This window comes from Calypte anna, chromosome 11 (assembly GCF_003957555.1).
Source record: "Calypte anna isolate BGI_N300 chromosome 11, bCalAnn1_v1.p, whole genome shotgun sequence".
Taxonomy (NCBI): Eukaryota; Metazoa; Chordata; class Aves; order Apodiformes; family Trochilidae; genus Calypte; species Calypte anna.
The window spans coordinates 7,445,384-7,471,354 of NC_044257.1; the positions used below are offsets into that span (position 1 = coordinate 7,445,384).

At 39.0% G+C, this 25,971-nt stretch overlaps 1 protein-coding gene and 1 long non-coding RNA gene across 4 annotated transcripts in view; one reads left to right on the forward strand and one right to left on the reverse strand.

Moving 5' to 3' along the window:
• LOC115598945 overlaps positions 1-4,039 on the reverse strand; it is a 58,357-nt gene extending 54,318 nt beyond the window's left edge. The window contains exons 1-2 of the long non-coding RNA XR_003988032.1: positions 3,983-4,039; positions 1,918-2,035 (exon numbers count right to left, since the gene is read on the reverse strand). This is a non-coding gene — a long non-coding RNA (uncharacterized LOC115598945). The remainder of the gene's footprint in view (positions 1-1,917; positions 2,036-3,982) is intronic.
• An 18-nt stretch (positions 4,040-4,057) lies between these two features.
• On the forward strand, positions 4,058-22,609 carry SIAH1 (siah E3 ubiquitin protein ligase 1). Of its 3 annotated transcripts, none has more exons than XM_030457832.1 (2): positions 4,058-4,144; positions 21,211-22,609. In XM_030457832.1, the coding sequence occupies exon 2, from the start codon at positions 21,213-21,215 to the stop codon at positions 22,059-22,061; it is 849 nt and encodes a 282-aa protein (XP_030313692.1). In that variant the 5' UTR covers positions 4,058-4,144; positions 21,211-21,212; the 3' UTR covers positions 22,062-22,609. The 3 variants fall into 3 exon arrangements, with proteins under 3 accessions (XP_030313692.1, XP_030313691.1, XP_008499531.1); XM_030457831.1 differs by lacking the exon at positions 4,058-4,144 and adding an exon at positions 4,359-4,575; XM_008501309.2 differs by lacking the exon at positions 4,058-4,144 and adding an exon at positions 17,858-18,053.
• Positions 22,610-25,971: the final 3,362 nt, after the last annotated feature.

Below are 25,971 nucleotides of genomic sequence, written 5' to 3' on the forward strand. Positions count from 1 at the left end.
AGGTGTTCTCAAAATGCTCTTATTCTGGCAAATGTTTGTGACTGTTCTCAATCACGAGTCCAAGTACAGTCAATAAGTAAAGGCTGAACAGGGGAACAATGAAACATTCATGTGTACTGAGAGCTAAAACAGTAGGAACTGGTAGATGTGGCAGGATCTGAGCAAGGTGTTAAATCATGTGCCTCAGGAGACTGGTTACAAGTATAGAAATGGGGATTAGTGCTTGTTTTCCCATCAGAAAACTTGAAAAGCAACCATAAGCTTCTGTGAGAGCTACTTCACAAAAAGAAAAAAAAAGGGATTTGCAAGCAAGGAAAGCGATGACACTCTCCTTTTCCCTCCAGTATGCTCCAGGCAACTATTTCATAACTAAATAGGCCATTGCCAAAGCCTTACCTGAATCCTGTATGGGTCTCCTCCTGACTGAAAAATGTTGGCTGTTTGCCTGAACCATGAAGTAACAATCTAATGAACCAAACTAAGACTTTGGAAGGGAACAACCTATAAAGCACTTGGTATAGGACAACATAGGTTTGTATTCCTCTTGGAAAACCAATTTATTTGTGCCAGGCACACTGTTTGCTGTTTGTTTCGATAATAAACTAGATATGTTGAGGTGGGTTCTGAGCTCTGTATACAGTGTTTAGGCTTTAGCTGGCACATGATTATTTTTCTGCACAGATTGTCTGTCAAACTAATTCAGATCTGGTAATAGTCTCTAACTTAAGAAAAAAACCCAAAACCACCACCAACAAACTTTTTCAGTGGATGACTTATTATTTGATATTTTTTCTAATTACTTGTAACTCTCCAGTTTATCTTGTTCTTCAGAGCATGGTATAAGACATTTTATTTCACCCAGGCATAACCTCCCAAAAACCTCGCCAAAAGAAAGAGAGACATAAAAAATGCCTTTTTATATTGTTTGACCTTGCAGACATGCAAAATTTAAAACTGTAAAAGTTATTATCTAAGTTTCACACTTTTTAAATCAATTTTTCATCTTGATACTGACTTACTGAATTGCTAAGTAGCTATGAACTTATTTCTGTATAGTATTATGTAATACATGTCCACAGAATTCTCCAGTGTTTTACCATTTAAAATGTTACATAATTGCATATCCCAGTTTTCACTCGGAAGGAGTTAAATCATGACTGCGTATTTCCATAGTAAAAAATGGATAATTCGGGAGTTTTTAATTGGTTTTAAAGGCTTTTTAATTTAGTTAGTTGGAATCTAACACAGGTCAGGGCTGACTGGAATTGTATTTTGTCTAATGACTAGTTATGGATCCTTGTAAAATATGATGGTCTTGATGGTCTTAAGCCTCTCCTTGGATTTATATTGATTCTTGGGAGTGCAGCATTTGTTCTGTCTCTATTGCTACTAGAGTGCTACTTCTGACTTGAAAATCAGAGCTTGTTCTAAACCAGAATTTAGATTAATTACTTCACCCATGCTGGCAGACAGCCAGTTGCTTCCCTCCTAGAACTGCAAGGTAATAACTATCCAGAAATATACTAATCATAAGTGTTTCTGTGGAGCACCATGACCTATCAGATTTGCTAGATAGCCTACAACTGGTTGATAGGTTATTAAAATGTATTTCTAAATAACTGTTGCATTGAGAATAATAACATACAACCTAATCCTTTGATTCTTGAATGCCAGGGTATCTACAGAATGTCAAGATGCTGGCTGCTGCCAGGAGGGATGAAGCTGGAGAAGAAGGCAAACCTTATTTTAACTTCTATAGTGCTTCTTAATAGTTAGTAGATTTGGTATTGCCCAAGATCTCCAGTTATGAAAATGCTTCTGTCATATACTTTAATGTGTTTATATGATTTAAGGGGTAACAAGGTACCCTTTCCCACCCAGAATAACTTTTAAAGAATAATTTAGTATCTTACTCACTGTAAAATGTTTGTCTCACCAACACTCTGTCCTCTGCTAAACCAAAAATCCTTCTGTCTTCCTAATCTTTCTATATAACTTGTCTTCTACCTCTTCATTCAATTTCAGCTTACAAATCCTGAAAAAGGATGTAAGTGGTAATTAAATCAAATGCACGAAATTAAACATTTTCCATTGTTTTTCTTTTAATTATAAAATAACTGAGATCAGTTAAATTAGTCATTATTATGAGATACAGAAAAATTGTCTATTTTTTTTCAGACTTCAAGTGTTTGATGATTTAACACATTGCTGCTTTATAATTAATACACTGTAACATAGTTTCTATGAGTTTATCTATTGAAGTCAACTGGTACATCAGGACTATCCAGTCTTCAAAATGAAATATTATTTTAAATACTAGGTTTTAAATTCCATTTATTTGTCTTCTGAAACTATAGCTTTTCTTTTGAAGGTTTTGCTTGCTCACTCTTTTTAGTGGAAACCAAATTTGAGGGAATCACTTGAATACTGCAGATGTAACCAGAAAATCCCCATGCCTTTTGTCATGTAAAATGTTCATCAATAAAGTTAGTGAAGTCAGCAGACAATACCCTATGTATGAGGCTCTGCAGGTTAAGAGTGGGATCTCACACATATTCCAGAGAATCTCATTACTTTTTTACACACTAGCTTTAGTCAGCATACCCCAAAATTGCTTTCTTGTGTAGTTCTTGTTAGCTCAGAATTTTGTTAAAATACAAAATTGTGTGGCCGAAGCATACAAAACAGCTGTGGATGTTCACCTGAAAAAGTAAGATTATTTAAAATTAACTGCTATAAGCATGTGCTATTTTTTCACTTTCTTGCTGTCAGAAATTCCCCAAATTAACTCTTTGGGCATAGAGATGTTTAACAGCCTAGGCAGTGAAGAATATAACTGGAAAAAACCCCAATCTCATCCTACTGCAGAATGAAAAGATGGAGATGGGCAACTGATCATCCATCTTAATCAGTATTATTATCTTTAACAGTCCTCCTGAATTTTTGTGACAGACTCTAATATTTGTTACTTTCTTTTCTGTGATGTGGGGAAATTGTGGATGGCAAAAACTATTAGCAATGCAGCCAGAGCACTAATATGCAAGGGGAAGATATTGGCTAGAAAAATGTAGGCCAAAAATATTTGATTTGTAAATAGAATGTATAGTTTTGCATATGAAGCCTTTTCCTTGTGAAGTCACCCGGTATTTAGTAATTTGACTGTTTTGAAATTTGTGTTAGCACTAATTTGAATTAGCATACTATGTTACTTTCAGGTATTTCATTTACACAACTCAAGTGTTTTTCTAGAGACTATGTACTCAGTTTTCTTAAGGGTTTAATGTTCTCATTTTTGAGAAAAAAACCAGTATATTCAAACTGGGAAAAAATGCACTTTTCATTTACAGTGGAGATTTTAAAATGCTGTGAAATTCAGATAGGCATTTGTGGTTTTGCTGGCTTCAGTGTTGTTACAGGGAAGAATGAGTCTCACAGACACTAATATTCCTGTAGCTTTCTTAAAAACTGTAATGATGAATGGTGGAAGACAGCAAAATGGTCCTGTTGGGAGAAGAAGGGAAATAATGAGCTCTCTGGTTCATGCCAGTTGGGAGAGCTGAGAGATGCAAACTGGGTGATGGAGCAGTGGATGTCTGCACACATTTGTAAGAATGTCTGGAACGTCTATCCTCTGGTAAACCTTTGAATAGCTGAACGGTCCTAATCTAGCAACGGTTTACCTCACGAGTAATTACATTTATTTTGTCCAGTTTATGTGCTGAAAGTTATGTATTTAGGGCCTAACTCGAATTACGCCAAGACTTGAGACTGGAGGAGGGGTTTCCAGTTAGCACTCCCTCAAAATCCCCAGGACGCTCCCGTAACCGTTATCACCGGCCTCTGTTCTCAAGGCCACTTTCCGGGGCTTCCACGTTTTGGAACGGCATGAGCAGCCCTTGTGACAGACTCCAGTTGGGCCTTGGACGCCGTGACCCCGCAAATGCTCGTGTACCAAAACACTGGTTTCCAGGGCCCCGCTCACCTTGAGGGGGCCGCCGTCGCCACAACACAGGGGCCGCGGGAGGGTGAGGGCCGGGCCCGCGGCCTCTCCCCCCGCCTCAGGACGCGGCGCCGCCCCGGGCTCGTTCTTTCTCTCAGGCGCAGGGGAGCCGACTGGCCCTGGCGGGGCTCAGCGGCGGCGCAGGTAAGAGGCGGCCTGGCTCCGGGCCCGCAGAGCGGGAGAGCGTACGGAGGGCCCTCGGCGGGGAGCGCCGGGGCCGCGGGCTGTGGCGGAGCTGCCTTTGTTCCGCAGCGCCGCGCCGGGAGCTGGGTGGCACGGCCCGCGCGCCGCTGCCGGGTGCGCGTGCGCGGGAGCGCTGCCGGCCACGCGCCGCCGCCCGCCCGCCTCGGGAGCGCGCGGGGCAGTCGGGAGAGCTCCGCCGCAGCTGGCGCGCGCCCCCGTGGCGGAGTCTCCTCGGCCGGCGGAGAGAGTCAGGGAGCGCGGCGGTCGGTTCGGGCGGTCGGGCCGGATACCGAGCGTCTCGGCCAGAGCGGCGCAGCCAGTCGCCCCGCAGCCCGCGCGATCGGGGGAGCCAGGCCGCCTCAGCGGGGTCCTGCCCAGCCCAGAGCCCACAGGTGAGCGAGACGCGGAAGGAGGGCTCGGCGGCCTCGGAGGGGCCGGAGCGGATCGTCCGGCGGAGCCCTCTCCCCGCCCGGGCCCGTGCGCTGGGCGGCCGCTCGCGGAAGGCCCCGGCGTAGACGCGGCGATCGGGGAGTCGAAACAAGGCCCCACCGCGGCCTAAGCCCAGCCCGGGCGTCCGGTTTCCTGCTGCCTGCCGGGCCCCGCGCCGCCGCCCGCCACGGGGGCTGAGGCAGCCTGGCCCGAAGGGGTTGTGGCGCGGCGGGCCCTTCTCCGCGGCCGGGATTGCGGGTCCCGAGCGGAGGAGGGAAGCGGCGGTGGGCGGCTCTTCTACCCGGCTATTGTGCGCCGGACTGAGACGGCGGCCCGGCCGCTGGGAGGGCTCGCCGCGTGCGGGCCTGGGCCGCGGGGCTGCCCCTTTGTGGTGCGCTTTGTGCTGGCGGGAGCAGAGCGGGGCCCGGCGCCGGCTGCAGTCGCGGCGAAGGTCAGCAGGGCCGCGGCGGCCGGGGGGAGGCGGGGGCGGCCTCCCTCCGCGGGCCCCCGGCGGCCCTCTCTGCTTGCGTCCCGACAGGCCCGGCCGCCGCGGGAAACAGATTGCCGGAGTAAATGGGCCGCTGGGTGCCCCTCTGTGACACTGCCTGAGAAGGCTGCCGTCTCCCCTTTCGCTAATCCGGTGAGAGTAAGGAGTTGGGCAGATTATTGCTCGTCCCGAGGCAGCCCTTGCTAAATTAAAAGTCCGGAGCCCTTCGTTCGTACTCCTCCACGTTTTTAAAAGGACAGGAGACAATAGCGTTGGTAGTGAAAGGCTAAGCATTCTGAGTATTTCTTCAGGAGAAGATCCACGCTTCTTTTCTGGTGGTGATCTGGTGGTGTTTATAAGCTCACGTTTCAGTTGTAACTGTAAACAATATTCTCTATTCAGTCTCTGCTTCAATCAGCCTGGGTGAATACTGCTTTTCCTCTGTAATAAGCAGTTTGCTCAGATGCTAAATAAATAGATAAAGTGACAATTTGTTTAACGTGGCACATGAGGGGACTCATTTGACTCATTTATGAAGGACATGGGATATTCCACGTGCAGGACATAGTTTCTCTGTTTATCTTCCTTTTAAACTGTGAGACTAGCACTGAGCATTCCAGAGTGGGAGGAAAACTGAAAGGGACTCTTTTGAACCCTGAGTTATTCAGGCCAGTACTCGACAAGATTTGAGGTATTGGAATACAGGTAGGCTAATACAGAGGCTTTTAGGATAAACTGGGATCTCTGGACTGTTTCATCTGTTGCAGAAAATAACTTTGAGAAGTATACCTAAGCATAAATTGATTAGTTCTACTTCTATGATGTGTTCTTCACCACAACATTGACATACAAATTGAGTTCTAGAAGTAATAATTGCATTAACTTCAATGGACACGAATGTTCTTAAATAGCTTTAGCACTCTTCACAGCAGTGAAAAATTATAGAGGTATCAGAGTCATCCATCAGTGGTACAGTTTAGGAATCACTTGTAACCTGCGAATTCTGAAGCTGATGAGATGATGAGCATTTTGGTCTTAAAAGTGCAAGAGCCTTGACAAACTGTCCTGTCCAGTAGTGTTTCATTTCTGTTGGTGAGGTTTTAATTTTGTATTCTAAATTAGACTGTACTGGAGGAGTTAGATCAGAAATATAGTGGCTTCAGCTAAGTAGGTGTGAATTAATGAAAATAAATATTGCAAATAACATAAGTTCTTTCCATAGTTGGTTTTTGTATAGTTGCTGCTTTCTGCTTATTGTGAATTGAGAAAGAGGTTCTGCTCAGGTGTCAAAGATACCTGCCTCTAATCCAGAAGAGAGGATGAGCATGAGCATATTCATGTATGAAGAAAGTCTTTTGGTCTGAAAACTCAAAGAAATCAAGTAGGACTGTTAAAACTCTGAGCTTAACAAACTTGCATGAGAAACATGTTTTAAGTTAGAATAGCTTTGCTTTTTTTTTCTGTCTGTAATGGTGTTTGTAGTCTTCTAACTGCCAGCTTTAAAAGTTGGGCTGAGTTTCACGAACAGATTATCAGTGTGTGTTTTGCTTTAGTGGCTGTCTCATTTTCAGGAGCTAAGGTGGACCACAGTAGTCAAGGTACCACAATCAGTGGTATCTGAAATTCTGGACAGACATAAAAAACTCAGTTCTGCAGTTGTGATGCATGCATCCACTCTGCAGAAAGCCTCAGTGAAAACTGTGTTTCCAGCTGCTGACTTATTTGCCTAAATCCCTGGTTGGTGCTATTAAGTGCTACCTGCTGGGGAGAACAGTAGCAGTCAAGCAAGGACACTGGCAAGCTCTAGGTCATCCCAGCCATCACTTAGGGCCTGACGCTTCGGATCTCTTCTCTGAAGTTGACAGGCTTAAACATCATGAGCATTGTAGATGCAGGAGATACTTTTAACTATAGTTGTTGTTGTTGTTGTTGTGGGGGTTTTTTTGGTTGGCTTTTTTTTGTTTGTTTTTGTTTTGTTACTCTGTTTTTTGAAGGAAAATCAACATTGAGAAAAGTGAACTAATGGCAATTAAAAGAGATTAATAAAAGATAACCCTTCTGATTCAAACAGAAATACATGACAGGTAGAGACAATGTTATTAATAAAACAAAATATTTTATGAAGATAAGAAAAATGCTTTGTAGGCAATTTACTCTTCAAAGTGCATGTACTGTTAAAGTCTTAAATGTACAATGTCGGGATAAAAAGGTAATTCTGGTGTATGTTTTCTGTGTTATAGTACTGTGTAATGGACTAGAAATGGAGAGATCCATGTAAATACTGTGACTGTGAGATATTAATGATGCTACTGTGTACCTGAATTTTTGCTTTTGGTACTTAATTATATGTAACAAAAATCTTTCCAAATCATTAGCTTGGCATTGTTTTATACCATGCTGTTAACTATACTAGGTAAAGGAAGATTAATGTCCCATTCATACTCTTAGGTTTTATGTTACACTTCATATATATGTATATATTTTCTCTAATCCAGACTATGTAATATAGGTCTTCAATGCCCAGGACAACTATTTTAAATACATTTTATGCCTGTTGGAGTTAATCTATAAAATGCTAATTCTTTGTGTTATCACAGGAATAATGAGAGATTTGGTTACTGATTCTACATTAGTTTAATCAGATAAAGTGCTAGATAATTACAGTTAACCAAATGATGTCCTTCTGATTTTGACTTGTTTCTCTTTGTAGCTGAATACAGAAGCTGAGGTTGGCTGTGTTTTCATTGGGAAAGTAAAATAATATTGGTGAAGACTGTGTTTATACTTCTGCATCTGGAAATGCATTTTTTAAAATTACGGTGGATATATTCCCACAGGGAAACTGATTTTAAGAGTAGCAAATGTATCTACAGGCAGTTGTTGACCATTTCCTTTTTTTGTTTGCCTTATCTAGAAGCAAGTTTGTATCTTTCCCTGTAACAACTGATGACCTTGCCAAGACATGAGCAAAACCAAGGAGAGTGTAGTGATAACTTGTGCTGCTTAAAAAATAGTTATCAGCTCCTTTTAATTGAAACAAGCAGTCCTTTGAACTTAGGTTTGTGTGGCATGAAGTTAATATATTAAAGTTTCTTGCATATAGTACTAAACAACACAAAAACTGAGTTACCACACAGTGGCTTTTCAGCGTTTGTGTATGTTTTTTTGAATGCTGTCAAGGAGGAGCATTTAGAATGACACACTTTTTAAAAGAGTTATTTTCAAATACTTATTCAGGTGAAATGTGTCAAAGGAAAACTACATACGAAGGAAAATTGTATGTTAAATTTTGCTAATACACAGATTGTCAAAAGGTTTAAAAGGCTTTAACTGGAGTAGGAGTATTTGACAACAATTTAGTGTTAAATTAGAGGAGGGAAAACTTGAAAATAAATTCCTTTATGCAAAAAGTGCTAGGGCTGGTGTCTGTCTTAGAAATTTAGGTGTATGAAGAGGCTTACATTTGTTGTTTCTCTTTACTCTATATTGTAAGTCTTTCATGAGGGGGAGTTTTATGTGTTCTATGTTTTGCAAGGGTGTGACAACTGAAGTAAAAGATTTTTAAGTTGTTTTGTAAATCTTGGTAGGTGTTGCTTTATTCTGATACGTGATGTAGTGGGCTTTGAAGTGAAAAGTGAACATATTTTGAAGTGGGTTTTAAATGTTAGTTTTTCCTGTGATTTTTCTAAAAGTGAGCTTTGTTTCTAAAACACGAAGTTAATTGCTGTTCAGTGTTAGGAAAGAAGAAATAGTAGAAGATACAGCACTAAACAAGCTGTAGCACATCCAGGGTATAGTTCTCCATAGCTTAAGACAGTTATTGTTCAGGCTGCCAGTGATAACTTCCAGTGTTGCTGTCACTAATATGAAACGGACCAGTTTTATTCCCCACGTTTAGTTGAAAACTAGTTGACTATTAGGAATGAGTAACTATTACCTTGTTCACTTCCCAGAGCAGTTTGCTGCAAGAGATGTACCGCCTCTGTTGTCCTTTGTGCACTCAGGATCAGTGCAAGTGGAGTCTTACAGCTAAGAAAAAATGGTCTTGCTCTCTGTTGCAAACTTGTTTTGGTGTCATCTTGGTGTGCCAGTGTAAGCACTCCTGTAGTTGTGCAAGACTGATCTTGCTGAATGTTACCTTAAAGAGAAAGAAATCTAATGAGTAAAAGGCAGGCAGCATGATGATTATTTTTGATGGCAGGTTGCTTTTGTTGTTGTAGAAATGGTGGAATTCCACTCTGACATACTGTGTGTGTGTGCCTGGAGTCATGGAAGGATAATGATATAATTCAAGCGTATATCAGCTGAAAACGAAGACATTAATCCTGTCTTCAGATCTGTGAAAATGTTTGGGTTTTTCTCAAAACTTCACTATTTCATGTGATTTTTTTTTTTCTTACCAGACATAGGTCTCAAATTGCTACAGTCTCATGATCAGGTATTTTATTTTTCTTAATGTTGCTCTGGAAATCATGTTTGAAACACGCTTCAGTGTGCATTTGTGTGTTGACACATACATATCGCCCTATTTCAAGGTGCACCAAGATAAACTTATCATGTTTAACTAAACTAGTTTTTAGATTCGTGTAGACTTGTTCATTTTTGCCTACAGATGAGTCTTAAGTGTTGTTTCCTTCTTACGTGCATTTACAGTTGACTTCTGGTAAAAGCTGTGAAAATGATCTATGTGCTCATTCATTTAGTTTCTGAATGACTGTTTATCTTGAAATATTTGTGCACATATAAATGTGTAATATATATAAAATCATTAGAGTCATAAAATTATTTTAATTCACAGGAATATTTGTCTTTTTAGTGTGCATGAATGTGTCAATGCAGATGAGAGTTAATTTGTGTAGGGTTCATTTCTACATGGCCGATATCTGTGTGATTATGCAAGTACATTAAGGATGTAATTTCAAGACTGGTTGCACAGGTGTGACTAGAATAATTTGGCTGGCAGATGTTGATGGTGTATAGTATATAAAATTTCAGTTTGGCTTTTTGCTAGATCAAGTATAGTAATGAAAAAGGAATTTTTACAAATAGAAAGTATGCATTCCATAACAGAAGTTGAGATGGACATTCTTCTACAGCAGTAAAGCAGTAATTTTAAGAGCACTTTTATGCATATTAAAGCCAGCTGTTTCCCCAAACAAAATTATTTTAAAAACAGGTCTTCATTTAAGGAAGAGTTGAACAATCATGAAGCTTCCATGGAAGTACAGGTGCTCACCTGTTGAAGGAGCTGAGGATGAGGAGAAGGTTATTTCATTAAGGCTATTCCTTATGAGAGTAGACTTAGGGTTGCCTGTGAAACTTTAATTACTTCCTAATTTTTGAATGCTTGATCTTACAACCTAGTGTATTTTTTTAACACTCCTGTAAAAAAAAAAAAAAAAAAAGGCTGAAAAGTACTGAAGTTTACAGTTATTTTCTATATTGTGTGTCACTGATTCAAGATTCCACCCTATAGCCATAGACCGAAGTTTAAGCTTTGATTCAACTATATAACAAAAGAGGGGGTGATATTTTGTAGAGAAGGACATAGTGACAGGTATTGAATTTAGAAAGTGATAATAAAAGAGAGCATGAAGTAGCAGGAAGTTTTATCTGCTGCTGTAATTTCCAACCCATTTAATATCTTGTGTTTTCTTTTCTGATGCAGACTCAGGCCTGACTTCAGAGTGATTATGGCTGAATTTTAATTTGTATGCCATGAAGCATTTCCCAAGCAATACAAATAAGTTAAATAGTACATTTTATATAGCATTTGGGATATACCTGGTCAGAATTTGATGGCAATAAAATAACACGTAGTTCTCATGACTGGGCGTGTTCTCCTGAATTTCGACCACTTGCTTCAAAAGCTGGGTAGCTGGGTTTTCACAAAGTTCTATGAATGTTTGTTATTCTGTTTTTTTTTAATGAAGGATGCCCCTAAAGAAAGGTTACTTTATTTGCCTTCCATAAAATGTCAATATGGAGTTGATGGGTCAGAAGGAGGCCTTTAGATTAGATACAATATAATTAGTGAGAAGGGTGTTGCTAATTTTTCCCTAATTTGCCTCTTTGATATACAAAATAATAGAATGAATAGAGGGCAGTTATCCATATATAAGCAGGAGCTGGAAAGTAAACAGTGATTGAAGTTTGACTATTGCTGACTGTAAAAAAATGAGATGCTAAATAATTTAGCATAGTGTCCTTCAGTGTGTAATGACATTTAGTTATTACTTGCATGAAGCATGTTTGAAGAGAGTCTACAGAGTTCATTTAGTGTCCTTATCAAGTTAATTAATTCCCTTTTGCATTCATGTCTGAGACTCCCAGCTACTTAGGGCATTTTAAAATCTGTAAAAGACAGGAAAGTACTTGCATGGGGTGACTCAAAAACTTGTGACAGGGCCAGGACCTAAACCCAGGTCTTCATGCCACAGATCTACTGCTCTAGTTCCTCTAATCCTTTTATTTTGTTATTTTAAGATTTCAAGACATGTTCAATCTTTTGATGTAATATGTTCATTTGTGGATTATGTTTGCTGTGCCTCAGGTTGATAACACCTGCTGAAGAGTGCTCTTATTTGTGAGGTAAAGCCACGTTGTGGGACTGGTGTTTTCATGAGAAGCAGTAGAACTGTAACTCTTTACGGGAGTGTGACCACGGTAGACAGGTCAGTAGCCAAATTTGAGTAAAACTGTAGTATGAAATAAGAAAATATATTTTTAATGATGGTAGTTGAATCCTTGTGCAACAATGCCATAGAAACTGAGAACCGATGAGCAATGGAAAAAAAAGTCACGGAGAAGTAAACTGTATTGGTTTTAATGGAGGCATATGTACTTCAACGAATGGATGCTAGAAACACAAGACATGCAGAAGATGGGACTTTAAAGAAATAAAGTGCTGAAAAGTTTGGAACCAGAAGAAATGTGAAAATACTTCTGGTTTTTAGCACTTTTACTAAGGTTTTGTATTTGTTACAGTGTATTGTAAGTTGCTACATTGTATTTGTTACAATGTAGATAATTTCAGTGCCTTTCATTTTCTACCTGCAGTGTGTATCAACAAAATACAAAAGCTTGTGTCTCACCTTAGGTTACAGTAGCTTCCCTTTTCAATTAGATATCCATATACTTCCAACATGTAGAAATTTCCATTTTAAAAATGCAGACTTGATCCTTTGCTTTTAAAATCTTGTGCATTTGAATCTGGGTGTGTGACAAAGACATCTGCATCTGACATTATTCTAAATGTTCTTGCTTCTGAAGATTAAATATCTGGATGTAAAGAAAAAAAAAACACTTTGTGAAAACTGTTCTCCAAAATTATTAGAGATGTGTAGGTTAGTAATACAAGTTCTGAAATATTAGTGATTTCTGATGAGTTAAAAATTAGACTTTGAGTATTACTGCTCTGTGATGCTGGATGTAGTTATGTGTAGATTTCACATTTGGCATAACTTGGGGCAGATTCCAGATCTGTACTCTGGAATCAGTTTCTGTTTCCCAGGCCCTCCCCTTTGTGTTCAGCTTCCATATACAAGATGAATTAAGGATCACAAAAGTAAGTTTTTATTTAAGATTAAAATATATATGAGCATAAACAAGATGGAGATGATGCACAAGATGGAGAGATCTTAGTGAAGTTAGGCAACATTTGTAGTCCTGTCCTGACTCCTACAGAATGGCTTTGTGTCATGATCAATCTCTTTTATAGGCCAGGCCCTCCTTGATCAGGTTATTTTATTTTGATGGTCTGCTCCCTAGTACTATTTAGTTATGCAGGAAAACTATTGAGCATAAAATAGGTCTTGAATTTGAATTGGAATAGTTAGTTATCACTGAAAGACTTTGTATATGAAGACACATCAAAGTACAGGTCCTTGAGTTTAGCCTTATTACAGTAAGGTAGGCATTTTCATGCCACACCCTCCTCCCTGTGTCTGCCACAGACACTGGAATGGTGATGCAATATTGCATGGCAGTTACAGTATGCAGTGAAGAATATAGTTTTTGCAAAATCAGACTGAGGAAAGAAACACACACCCCAAATTGTCACACTTGGTAGGATTTACTGTTAACATTTATAGAAGGTTTACTTTTTTAAACAAATTGAGTGTAATTGCATACAGAGCCCCATCTATATCTTGTAGAGCAGAATTAAGTGCTCCTGCCTTAGATACTTCTGAATGATAGCATGTGTTATACCATGAAAAGTAAGTTGCCTTTTTTCTGGTTCTGTTACTAATCCACTTTGTACCTGATCCTTCTGCATGCCTACTTTACTTTTTATTGTAATGTGCTGTGTCTGTAACTTTGTAAAAGGTTGAATTATTGTTGGAAGATGATCATGATGCAATTCAGTTCAGCATGCTCTGGGCACACTAAAAGGAAATTTGATATTACTAAAACCAAAAAACAATATTCAGTGTTTATTGTTTGCATTGAGTTGCCTATGTTATCATATGGTGGGGTTTTTTTTCTTATTTTGTTAAGATTTTGTGGAAGAACAGTACTTCTGCTTTATCTCAGTTAGCTTTACTGTGCCCTGCTGTGCCAGGCTGCAGAAAGGCCTATTCAGTTTGGTACCTGAGAAGGTTAGTGTGGGACAGCTGCTGTTTTGAGTCCATACCATAGTTTATCACACTATAGATTCTGCACGTGGGCATGTCAGATCTCCTGTGCCAAGGAAGGCTCTGGCCATTGACTGAAGGCTTTTGTAGGCAGTGTCAGTGAAATAAATGATTTTATGTGTTTTTAAAAAGAAAAAATATGATAAGGTCAAGTTTGAAAGTGGTCTGTGACCTTTTTAATGCAAATGTTTGGGTTTGATTTGTGTTAAAAGAATGATTCTTTTTATTTTTCTTTCACTAGCTAGTTTGCAGATTAACTTTCTTTTATTACAATAGATTATCAGTAATGTTCACTATTGTTGATTATACATTGTTGTTTATTTAATGTATTGCTTCATTTTCTTTTTCTAGCAGTGTTTGATAATTTGTTTTTAGTATAGCTTGAAAGTTCAGGAATTTATAGTTCCCTTAGTTTTGATTTCTGTCTTGCTTTCTTACCTCCGAGCTTGAAAGATGGATGAGAAAGGAAAATAGAAAAGCATCCTATTTTCCCTTATAATAATATGATGATTTTCTGAATTAGCAAAGAAACTTCTTTATTTAATGCTAAGTATAAGACCAGTGAAAACTGGGATGTTCTCTGATTATATACTGCAGAGCAAGTTGTCTGAACTCAGTTTTTTACTATTTATCAGACATTCCTAGAATGAAATTTGAGGTTTTATTAGTTAATAGTTTTGGGTTTGGGGTTTTTTCTGTGAACTTTGTTCTTCAGCATGTCTTTCTTTGCAAAACTGCAGTATCATAGCAGTATAGTCTTCAGTATTCCATGCTAACTTGGATCTTGATTTTCTAAAATATCGAAAATTATGGTTGACTAGAAAACAGGTTGTTCACTTTCTTAAATTGATGAAGTTTCATGTTGCATTTAAAGATTAATGCTATAGTTATGGTAGTAGTTGCTTGCACATAAGATTTTGATGTGATTGTCTATCTCTTATAGGACATTGTTCCTTCTTAATTTTACATTTGGAAAGAAAATCTTTGGTAGCTATATAAAACCATCTTCTTGGTTGATGTGATGTATGCTCAAATAGATAGACATGAGAAAAAACATAATGATAGTAATGCAGCAGAAATCAAACAGCACTAGCCAAGGCTCAATTTTCTATATTGGATTAAAAACAGGTCACTATAATTTGATGGGTATAATAGTACTGCTTGTGTTTATATAGTGCTGTTTGCATCTGCATCTGCCACATAGTATGTGTTGAATTTGGAGAAGATCTGGATTGCCCACTGGCAGTGACTCAGCTGGTGATCCTATTGTGTACAACAGCACATATTGATAGCATCAGGAACACTGAGTGTTAAGGTCTGATGGGTCACTGCAGCGGTAGGCATGAAGAGGATGACTGATTCCATGATTATATAAATCCATTGGGATTTCCTTTCCTGGATGATTAGAAAGAGGGTTTGGTAGGGAGTGTCTCGGTGGAAGAAAAAAACCAAACACTATCTGCTATTACTGGCAGGCTGGGTGACTACAGGGTAGTGGAAATTGCTTTAATTTTGTAAAAGCAGGGATGTACGTTTCTGTGTTCAGTGTTCTCAGGTTTGCAGGAGCAGCTGTGGAGTTGATATAACCAGGCCTTTGTAATCTTAACACCTCCCAACAGCTGTGAGAGAGAAATTGATAAGACTCCTAAATGGAAAAACCTTGGGCCCTAAAATCTCTCAAAATTTAAACAGAAAGACAGTTGTGCATAATGCACGTAGTATTATGGGTTGCTGAAAGGTGGTTTTGGTGGTGGTGAGGGCAATATACAATAGTTTCTCTATAGCCTGCTGAAACTTCCTTCCCATCTGTTTTGCTGTCCATTGACAATCATGAGTGCAGGAGGGGACAGAGGAAAGGTCGATTCCTTGGAAAATGATTTTCAGCAATACTAGGCATGTGTAGTTGAAAAGCTGGCATTTCCATAGTACGACAGAAGTTGTCCTCAGAAGTTTAAGACTTTTCATAATTGAAAAGCTTGAGTACAAGACTTTTTATTATAAAACTAACCTAATGCTACTTTTAAAATGACAAGGAAGTACCCTGCTTAAAATACACTGGTGTTCCTTTTTAATCAGAACAAAATGTGCTTTTTAATTACCTTCATTATGAAGATAATACTCACTTGGGACTGCTATATCAGGAACACTGGCAGTTTCTTGGGCACGAGATTATGTACTTCAGGTATACTTGTGTATGTGTACACACCCACTGTTCTTGTTTTCTAAATAAACACTTGCTTTTTTCTGTTGCCTTCATGAAACCTTCCTTCTGCCAAAAGTGATATTGATGAGTCCTTATTATTTTCCATGTATTGGTAATGATATTTTATAAAATAGAGTTTTGAATATTTCACAGAAATTATCAACAGTGAGCTGTATAAGTATCTGATTATATTGGCTGATCTTTCCATATCTTCTTTTAAATCTTTACTTCTACCTGTTTGATGAGTATTTTTAATGGTTTGTTTAGCTTTTGGGCTTTGACATTGTTTGGCTTATATTGCATATTGAAAAAAGTAACCTGTCAGTGTTGTTCACAACTTCAAAAAGTGTCATGATACATTTTTATTTCTGATCCTTGCTAACAGGTTATCATTTTTAAAGTCTCATTTTCAAATGTAATTGTGCAGTTGAAAAAGTGGAAAGTTTTGTTAATAATTTGTTGATGGTTGTAATACATTAAGTAGTAGTACATTTTGAGTGGAAGCCTCTGAATTCAGTGAGTTTCAAAATATGAAAAAGAAAACAAACAAAAAAAGGATTTATTGCAACACACTTAGACATTTGTGATTAAGGCATTTCTTTTCTGTCCTTGAGTCACTCTTCAGCATTATCTAATGATATCTTTTTTTATCTTCTGACCAGATGTTTTATCTTTTTTTCCCTAAGATTAGTATTTCATTACCCTCTCCTAAGCAAATTAAAATGTTAAATCAAGTCTAATCTGTTTCAGTGAAGGTTTTGGAAAACTGGATGGTGTTAACTTCAGTTTGTCAAAGGTGCCCAGTACTTCAATGAAATGCAGGAGATGTGATTTCTAGAATGGTGCCTGAAGGTAACACCTTTGAAAGATGAGAAGCTGGAAGGGTATCAATCTGTTCCTAGATAGTGTTGTTATTCTGTGGCACGTGAAGTACGTCATCTTTTTGAACTTCTCTTGAAACTGCTTTCCTTATGTCTGCACCTAAGCTGAGATTTTTAGACAGCTAATTGTGTCTTCCCATTCTCACTGTAACTTGTTATAGTCATCTAGGGTTTCAAAACCTTTCTCTCTTCAGGCATTGTACATTGTATCACAGCAGAGTAAAGAGCACACAACTGACTTGTTGAAGAGCTTGGGACAGCTGCTTTGTGGCAGAGAAAGCCCAGGGCATGCTTTAGACACTTCAGAACATGCTTGTATTTTCTTTAAAGACATTTCAGTGCTGGCTGTTTTCAGCTTTTCTGTTTTTCTTGGAAGCTTTCTTTACTCTTACCTGGTGAGTATGTTGTATATGGCCCTTAAGGGCCTTAAGGGGGTGAAGCTGAAGCATACCTTATGTCGAGTTAGTATTTTTTGTTAATAGTAATCGGACATTGTTTGCACGAATTATAGTGCTGATGCAAGCTTCCACGGCCTTCCTTGAAAGGGATTTGAATATCAAATAGTACAAAAGCATTTTTAAAGATATTTTTCTTTACTCGGATACCATAGCCTTACTTTTTATGCAACCAACACAGTTTATTGCAGTGTGTTCTTCTGTTGCCTTCCCTGAAACTTGTACTCTCATGATCTTATGACCGGCGGGGCGCGGTCCGACTCTGCGGGCGGTGCGGGGCCCCTCGAGTGCGGGTGCCACCGCTCCGCGCCCTCCCCTGCGGCCCCCGGGCGGTGGCGGGGCGGGGCCCAGGGCAGCCAATGGCTCGGTCGCTGGTCGGCAGCGGGGCAGGGGCAGCTCCGGCGGGGAGGAGCCAGCCCGGCCCGGCTCGGCAGGGGAAGTTTGGGGAACCATTTTGGGGCGCTGGGCCGGAGCGTGGATGCAACCGGTGGATGCGGAGTGTGCGCGACCGTAAATGGGGGGGGGGAGGGCTCGAAGCAGTAACAGCAACGCGCGGAGCGGAGCCGCGCTGGGGATCGCGGGGGCGTTCGCTGGGGGCAGCCCCTGGCCTGCGCCCCGCGTCCCCCCGCTGCCCGCGCCCCCAGCCCAGCTCCGCTGCGCGGAAACGCGATGAGCTCCTTCTCTCCCCATGACGGGGAGATCTGCCTCCAGCTTTCTGTATTCTTGGAAGGGCGTCCTGTATGCGTGCTTGCCGGGAAGTAAAACCAGCAAGGGGAAAGGTAGTGACTTTTAAACTGCGTTATGCGCAGTATTTTAAGCTGTTCTTGTAAAAGCTGCTGTGAAATCGAGTCCCTCGGGAGATCTCAGTAGCGCGTCTATTTCACCCTTCCCCAGAATGGTGCCGAGAGTAATTTCATCAACAGGTCGACGCATTCTTGTGTGTCACCAGGGACAGATTTTTTCCGGATTTAGAAGTAGGAACTCTTAAAATACGTTTTTACCTTTTCACTCTTTCTGTTGGTTAAACTTTTTCGACTTTGTAGAGTGATTAAATAATTTGTTTTGTAGGAATTAATGCTTCTCAAGATGACACCCGGTGTAGCTTCATTTGTCACTGTTCCTTTCAGACTTATTTGTAGCGTGTGGGAACCAAGATAACATAATACCAAATATTGCATATAGAGTTCTCTCTACCCATAGTAAGGTTTTTGTAACTAAAAGTATCTATAAACTTTATATCCAGCTCTGCAGTTGTTTTTACTTGGTTTCTGTGTTTTTGATGGTTTGGTGTCTTAAATGCATTACATTTTTAACACTTCTGCTTGTGATTAACTTGTAGTTTTTAAGATGCTATTAAAAACGAGCTTCTCTGACTTTTCCATCATGATGTATTATTCATCTTTATGTTAAGAAGAGTGATGAAAATGTTGGCTTTGGGCAGGTTTAGGCTTGGTAAATTGCATTTTATAGCTTAATCCAGTTTCTTCCTTGCATGCTAATCTGAGTGGTCTGATTCACAGATTCCTGCTCATTTTCATTCCTTTCTCGTTTGGATGGATAGAAGGTGTGTGTGAAGGCTGGTTGTGTACAGGAATGGCGATAAAACAGGGCTGTACAGTTCTTCAGTACTTCTGTAGCTTAGAAAGCTGAAGTGGGAAGTATGTCTGTTCACGAGGTCTTCTGAAAAGTTTGTAGGTTGCTTAATTTAATTGTTGAATGGGTTCTGAGAGGTGTAATTAAATAAACCAGAGCTCACCCAGCTCGTCAGACTGCCTAGGGAACTGGTCTGACACAGTGGTTTTCACCAGTGCTATCTGGGGGTTACTGGGAATCACCGGATCAGGATGTATAGGTTCAGGTAGGATGAAGCACACAAGCTTTTCTGCAATGTGTGTTTACAGTATTTGAAGGGAAATACTTTGAGAATTTTACATATGAATATGCCAGTAATTTCTAAAAGTCATTTCCAAGCTCACAGTGTGATCAGATTTTGTTCTTCTGTGGGCAGTATTTTTCTGTGTGCTATTTGTTCTAGAGCTTAAAGCTACAGAATGCCATCATGAGCCTCCCACCTTCGGGTGCTGGGCAAAAACAGCAGCAGGACTCAGTTGTCACAGAGGCCTTACAATTTGCCACCCCTTTCCAGTAAGGTGGTGTGGCATCCCTGCCCTAGAACACAGATTTGGTTTGTCACAGCCTAAACTTTCCATCTAAGCTGGAATGCTGTACAGTAGGAAAATAAAGCCAAAAGATACAAAGATTCCTGTCATACCTCTACAGTATCAGTTAAGGCCATTATCAGCATATATCAGTTACCAGCATTAAAAACCACTCTTGTTTGCTTTTCTGAAGATGGAAACTGGATATTCCTAGTCCAATAAGCCTGAGATGAAGGAAGAGACTTCAGAAGGGTGAGATGATGCTGTTATTGGGCATGTGAGACTTGTAAAATCAGTGACTGAACACCGAATCTTAGACACCCATGTTTTTCTAGCTCTGGACTGAGGAGGTGTGCTTCTGTAAATGAATTTGAAATTACCTGTGATTACTTTTTGAATGTCCAGGGCTAAGTTATTTTGTGTGTTGGAATCTCTTAGTTCCTTCACTTCATACCCTGAACAGTACATGTCTCACAAAAGAATGCACAGTATGCTGCTATGAAGTAACTAGTCCAGGTATGAGTAAGTTTGTGAGTGAAATAATGCTAAATATAGGAAAACTAGCCCACTGCCTAATATTCCCTTGTCAAATGGCAAGGAGCTTAAAAATATTTATTTTGGGACCTCTATACCTACCTGACAGATACAGAGCTTTATCTCTCAGAGAGAGTCACTTAAGGTGGTTGAGAATTCTAATGTGTAACAGACAGCAATTTTGCTTAGTATTTTACTTTCCTTAAGGTATGAAGGTAGGGCTTCTGGTTCAAAACAGTGTTTCTATTTTCTGGTAGTACTAGCCATTCCTTTTAAATAAGAAGGAGGAGTTAGGGAGTGCTGGACAAAGTGTAGCATCCATGACACGTTAAAAAATACAGTATCATAACTGCTTCTGTTGAGCGCTTGAGCTGAGCAAGCTGTTTGGTCAGACAGCTGTTAACTTTTGTATGGGCCATTTGAAAGAACAGAAATTTAGTGTAAACTACTGAATGTAAAACTTCATCAACAGAGCCTTTTCAACTTACTGGAAATGATTTAGTCATGTCATCTAACACTTTTATTTTAAAATTAATTCTCAAATTTTATCTTTTGAATTTGTCTTGTTTATGAAATCAGATAAAGTTGCTTTGTTTTTTTTTCTGGTGTCTTCCAAATGGAAGCTGAAGTAGTCAATGTGCTTTACAAGCTATGGGACTTAGTAACAGAGCAATGAAAATGAAGTCGCTATCCTGTCCTGGGAAAAAAGCAATGTAGTAATCTTCTTAGCTATGTTTTTCCTTGCTACTGAGAATATAAACTCTGGAAGTTTTGTAGGGTTTTTTTTTTGTCATTAAAAATGGTTAGTTTGTTATCTTACTAAATATACAGCAACTTAAAATTCAGTCTTAGAATTGTTCCTACTTGTTACACAGAAGTGATATAGGTGAAGTATATAACTGCATTATTGAAAAAACAAAACAAAACTCTTAAACTATTTGAGTTTCATTTTTTAGCACATTTGTACTCACCTTCCTCGCAGCTTCCAAAAGGTGAATTCTTCTACCTCAGGACAATTAGCAGACTTCATTGCTTGTTCAGTTGGCATAAAAGCATCAGCACTGTATGCAACACAATTGGTACTCTACAGCTAGTATATCCAGAGTTTGCATTACTTGTTTTTCTTGCTTTCATTTGTATGTATTATCTTCTTAGGCTTCTTTGTAAATCAAGAAATACTACCTGCAGAGGTAAACAAAATGATTCTCGAGATGCTCATTCTTTTTTTTCTCTTCTGTTACAGAAATGAGCCGTCAGACTGCTACAGCACTACCTACAGGTACTTCAAAGTGTACGCCATCACAGAGAGTGCCTGCGCTGACTGGCACTACAGCTTCCAATAATGACTTGGCTAGTCTCTTTGAGTGTCCTGTGTGTTTTGACTATGTGCTGCCACCAATTCTTCAGTGTCAGAGTGGCCATCTTGTTTGTAGCAACTGTCGCCCCAAACTTACGTGCTGCCCAACTTGCCGAGGCCCGCTGGGCTCCATTCGTAACCTGGCTATGGAGAAAGTTGCCAATTCTGTACTATTCCCATGTAAATATGCCTCTTCCGGATGTGAGATAACTCTGCCACACACAGAAAAAGCAGACCATGAGGAGCTGTGTGAGTTTAGGCCTTATTCCTGTCCATGTCCCGGTGCTTCATGTAAATGGCAAGGTTCTCTGGATGCTGTAATGCCACATCTGATGCATCAACATAAGTCCATTACAACACTTCAGGGAGAAGATATAGTGTTCCTTGCTACAGACATTAATCTTCCTGGTGCTGTTGACTGGGTTATGATGCAGTCTTGTTTTGGCTTTCATTTCATGTTAGTATTGGAGAAACAGGAAAAGTATGATGGTCACCAGCAGTTCTTTGCAATTGTACAGCTGATAGGAACACGCAAGCAAGCTGAAAACTTTGCGTATCGACTTGAGTTAAATGGTCATAGGCGGCGATTGACTTGGGAAGCAACTCCTCGATCTATTCATGAGGGAATTGCAACAGCCATTATGAATAGTGACTGTCTAGTCTTTGACACCAGCATTGCACAGCTCTTTGCAGAAAACGGCAATTTAGGCATCAATGTAACTATATCCATGTGTTGAAATGGCAATCAAACCTCTTCAGGCCAGTGTTTAAAACCGTTGCATTTAATTTAGCAGAAACTAGGGTAACCATCTCTGACTGTCAGACAAATTATTTGGTAGATGGAGGGTAGACATATATGAAGGTAAATAAAAGGAAAGGCTGTTAAATTACAGGAGGCAGTTGCATGTAGTAACACTAATATATTTAAAATAAGTCAACAGTAAACCACTGAAAATATATATACACCCAAAATGGGCATCTTTTGTATTAAGAATTGATTCTACAGGAAATGTTGTAAAATAATTCTAAAAACTTGTTTGTAGATTGATTGTACTGTTGAAAAGGATACTGTTTCGTGTTTTTGTTTGTGTTTTTTTTCTTCCCCCCTTTGACTGACAAGCCATGTTGAGCAGTCTGGTCTCTGGCCGCTGCTTCCCCTCCTCTGCCCGCCCCCCCTTTGTAAGTCACTACATAGTATTGCTGCTGTTTGTGTATATTTTTTGTGTATTTGCTAATTTTTATTAACTTCTAGTTTTTCATTAAATAAATATGACTTTCTTTTCTGTAATTCAGGTTTTTCTCTTTTTTGTATCTTTTTAAAATTAATTACAGGTGTCATCTTTTGATAGGCATAATTGCTATGGTAAAACTTATATTTCTGTATGTTTGGTAAATTTTGTCTCTTTCCAGTAGTCAATTCATTGGTGATACTGTTCTTAACTGAGCTACTTTGTGAATGTACTGAACTCAAAAGGAGTACTTGTGTTCGAAGTTGTTTCAGGAAAGAAAGCTCCTTTAAAAACAGGTCTAGATGTTGTTGTACTTTGAGTTATCTTCTGTCAAAAATGAACAATTACTAAGTATTTTCCAAATTAAAAAAAAATGAATATGTCAAGTTTCATATTTAGAGATGCTTAGAAACTTGATTGCATCCTTGTATTTGTTGGTTCTGCAGTACAAAAAAGGTATTGTCTTACACAGTATTTGTAATCATAAAACCAGACCACTTGCTGTTCCTTTTTTTTTTTTTTTTTTAAATAAGACAGTCAGAATGAGATGTTTTCAGTCTTGTCACATTTGTCATTAAAAGACTACCTGGCAAATTAAAAAAAAACAAACACCCAAAAACCAACAAACAAGTAAACTTGCTTTTTGCTTTAGCTCAAAGTTTGACACATTGATACTCTTGCTCAGTTTCCTGTCTTCACATCTTTTGGTTGTTATGAAAGTGACTATCTTGAACTGATTTTTGTATATCATTTTATGATGATATATAATATATATATAAAATGATACACATTACAATGCCAATAATCTCCTGCAGGGTGTGATTCGTCAGCCATTAGGGCTTTTGAAGGATTTTGGGTTTTATGAAGACTACCTTTATGGGAAACATTTAGGTCTGAATGTTTATGATATTTGTGTTACAAAACATAGACCTAGAGACAGGAATAAGAGGAAAAGGAAAAGTTGTTTCATCTCAAGCTATTTGAAAGAAATATTTGTCAAAGCTGGTGGTAGTAGACACCTGTTCATGGAGTTAGATTGGCTGTTGGCTACTTTTGTAACACATTAAAATATAGTTTATTTGCTGTGCACTGTCTTAACTTTCTTATTAGAAGTTGATGTATTAAGACAATTCTTGTTCTTATTTTGATGCATGATGAGGTAAGTAGTTTTACAGGTAAGGAATGTAAAACCCCATCAAGTTGGATTAGTAAACTACTACAGAAATAGCTGGCTTCACATGGTGAAAGTAAAAAGTTTCACTTAAAATTTTTATATTTATGCTATTTGCATTGTGCACAGATTTAATTTAAAAGATGTACTGGTACTTTGTCACAGTAGATTAATGCTTCAAAATCCTGCGATTAGCATTTTTTCTCCTTATAAATATACAACTAATTGTTTGCAGTCTTCTAAATCCATAGTTCTTTCCCAATTAAGCTTGTCTGCATTTACCTCAGGTTTGTCTTTTGGTGTATTAAGAGCAACTTGGCTAAATATGTCAAATATTTTTAGAGGAGTACACTGACTCACCATCTCACTTGGGATTGCCTGGCTGGGACTAGCCTTTGCTTGCCAAGGTTATCTGATATTCAGCTCTCCAGTTGTGTTAAGAAAGTGTATCCAAGAACCTGTAAGTTCCCTCGGCAGTTTGGTATTTACTTACAATTAGAGAGTAGCAGGGATGCCTAAGCTCACTGGTTGTATACGACTGTTCTCTGCTGATGCTTGTGCTCAGAATGGTTCAGGTTGTGTCCCCTGAAGTAAAGTGAATCCTAAAACCTTCTGGCACTGATCTGCAGTGACTTTATTTAGGACAGAACAGGCTGAAGATCAAGACAACACTTTTGAAGTGGACTTTAAAAATTGCAGTTTTAATGACCTTTAGATGCTAACTGGTATGGTCAGGCAGATTTTTTCATGTTTTACAGATTACAGATGCTATAGAACTAACGTATGCTGACTTTCTGTAAAGTAGATTACTGTTACTCCACTTGGTGTTTAAAAAAAAAACAACCTGATAAAACATTTGATGTCTATCATCAGATGTAATGATTAAGCAAATTATACTTAGGCCCAGATCCTCAAAAATATTAGAAGCCTGACTCAGTGGATCAGCTTAAGAGTCTGAGGATCTGGTAAGTCAACTACACTCTGTTATTTATGAAAAAAAGAAAACATACTAGAAGTGTGTACAGTTTACTACCTTATCTAAAATAAATGGTGTATTAAAGTCTGGCATTGTCTTAATATTAGCTGTTTATTTTAGAAAGTAGCATTTTACTTTACTATATTAGAAAAAGCATAAAAATTTGGTTTTGATAGATGAAATGCAGTAGATCTTACCTTTGTCCACTAGCACCACCTTCATAGTTTTTCATTGCCCTTTATATAAAGCCACCTTAAAAGGAAAATGTTTGACAATTGTGGGTGTTAGTATTTGTTCTGTTTCGACATTTCTTACCAGCTCTTGTTTTCAGTAGTGCTTTAAAAGTTAAAGCAGGTGAACTGTTTAGTATTGATGCCTATAGTTTTGTATTATCCAGTAACCTTTTCAAATCTACTACAATTACAGCATGAAGTGCACCAGTGGGACAGTTATCTGTAGCAATTTATAGTGTGGATAGACCGAAGGAGCTACCACTGTTTTGATTAGGTTATGGTATATGCTGAGGGGGACACATGTTTGCTACCAGGTACACCTGTCAATTGCAAAATAATCCCTAGTTAGTTGAAATGACTTTAAAAGTTCTTTACTGTTCTGGCTTGCTGCTGCACAGATGGCAGCACTGTTATTCTACCTGACTGTTCAATGAAAGCAGGAGAAAAGGCACGGAAGTGTGTCTCTAGTATCTGATATAATGGGTAATGCTTATGTTTTATTTTAAAGTCTCAAAGTAACAATCAAGTCAGCTCTGCAAGCAGGAACATGAAAAGCTGCAAGTAAATGCCTACTCATAGCTTCAGAGTGGCATTAAAACTCTCCCCTTTTAGATAAACACCAAGACTTAAGTACTGGTTGTGTCAGACAGTTACTGCTTAACTTTTCCTGAGAGCAACTTCATTCTTCCATACTGAAACTGCTGTGGAAATGTTCTTTTCACAGTGCTTACAGCCTTTCAAAAAAACACAGGTTTTTTTTTTCCCCTGTATGTATTAACAGACTGCATTTCTATGCATGTCTCTTTTCTCACTAGTGCAAAGTAGTGCAGGATTGTTACTTGTTCTATTAAGTTTGGGAAGTATTTTTTCCCCCTATCTATTTTGATTAAAAGGCACAACATTAGTTATCATACCTTTCTGGTGTCTTTAAAGTTTTTGTATTCCTCATAAGGCAGAAGGTACTTCAAGATTCCTGTGTTTGTTGCTTCTTATCCTTGGAGCTCTACTAGTGAATGATTAGGAGCAGAATTCTTAAAA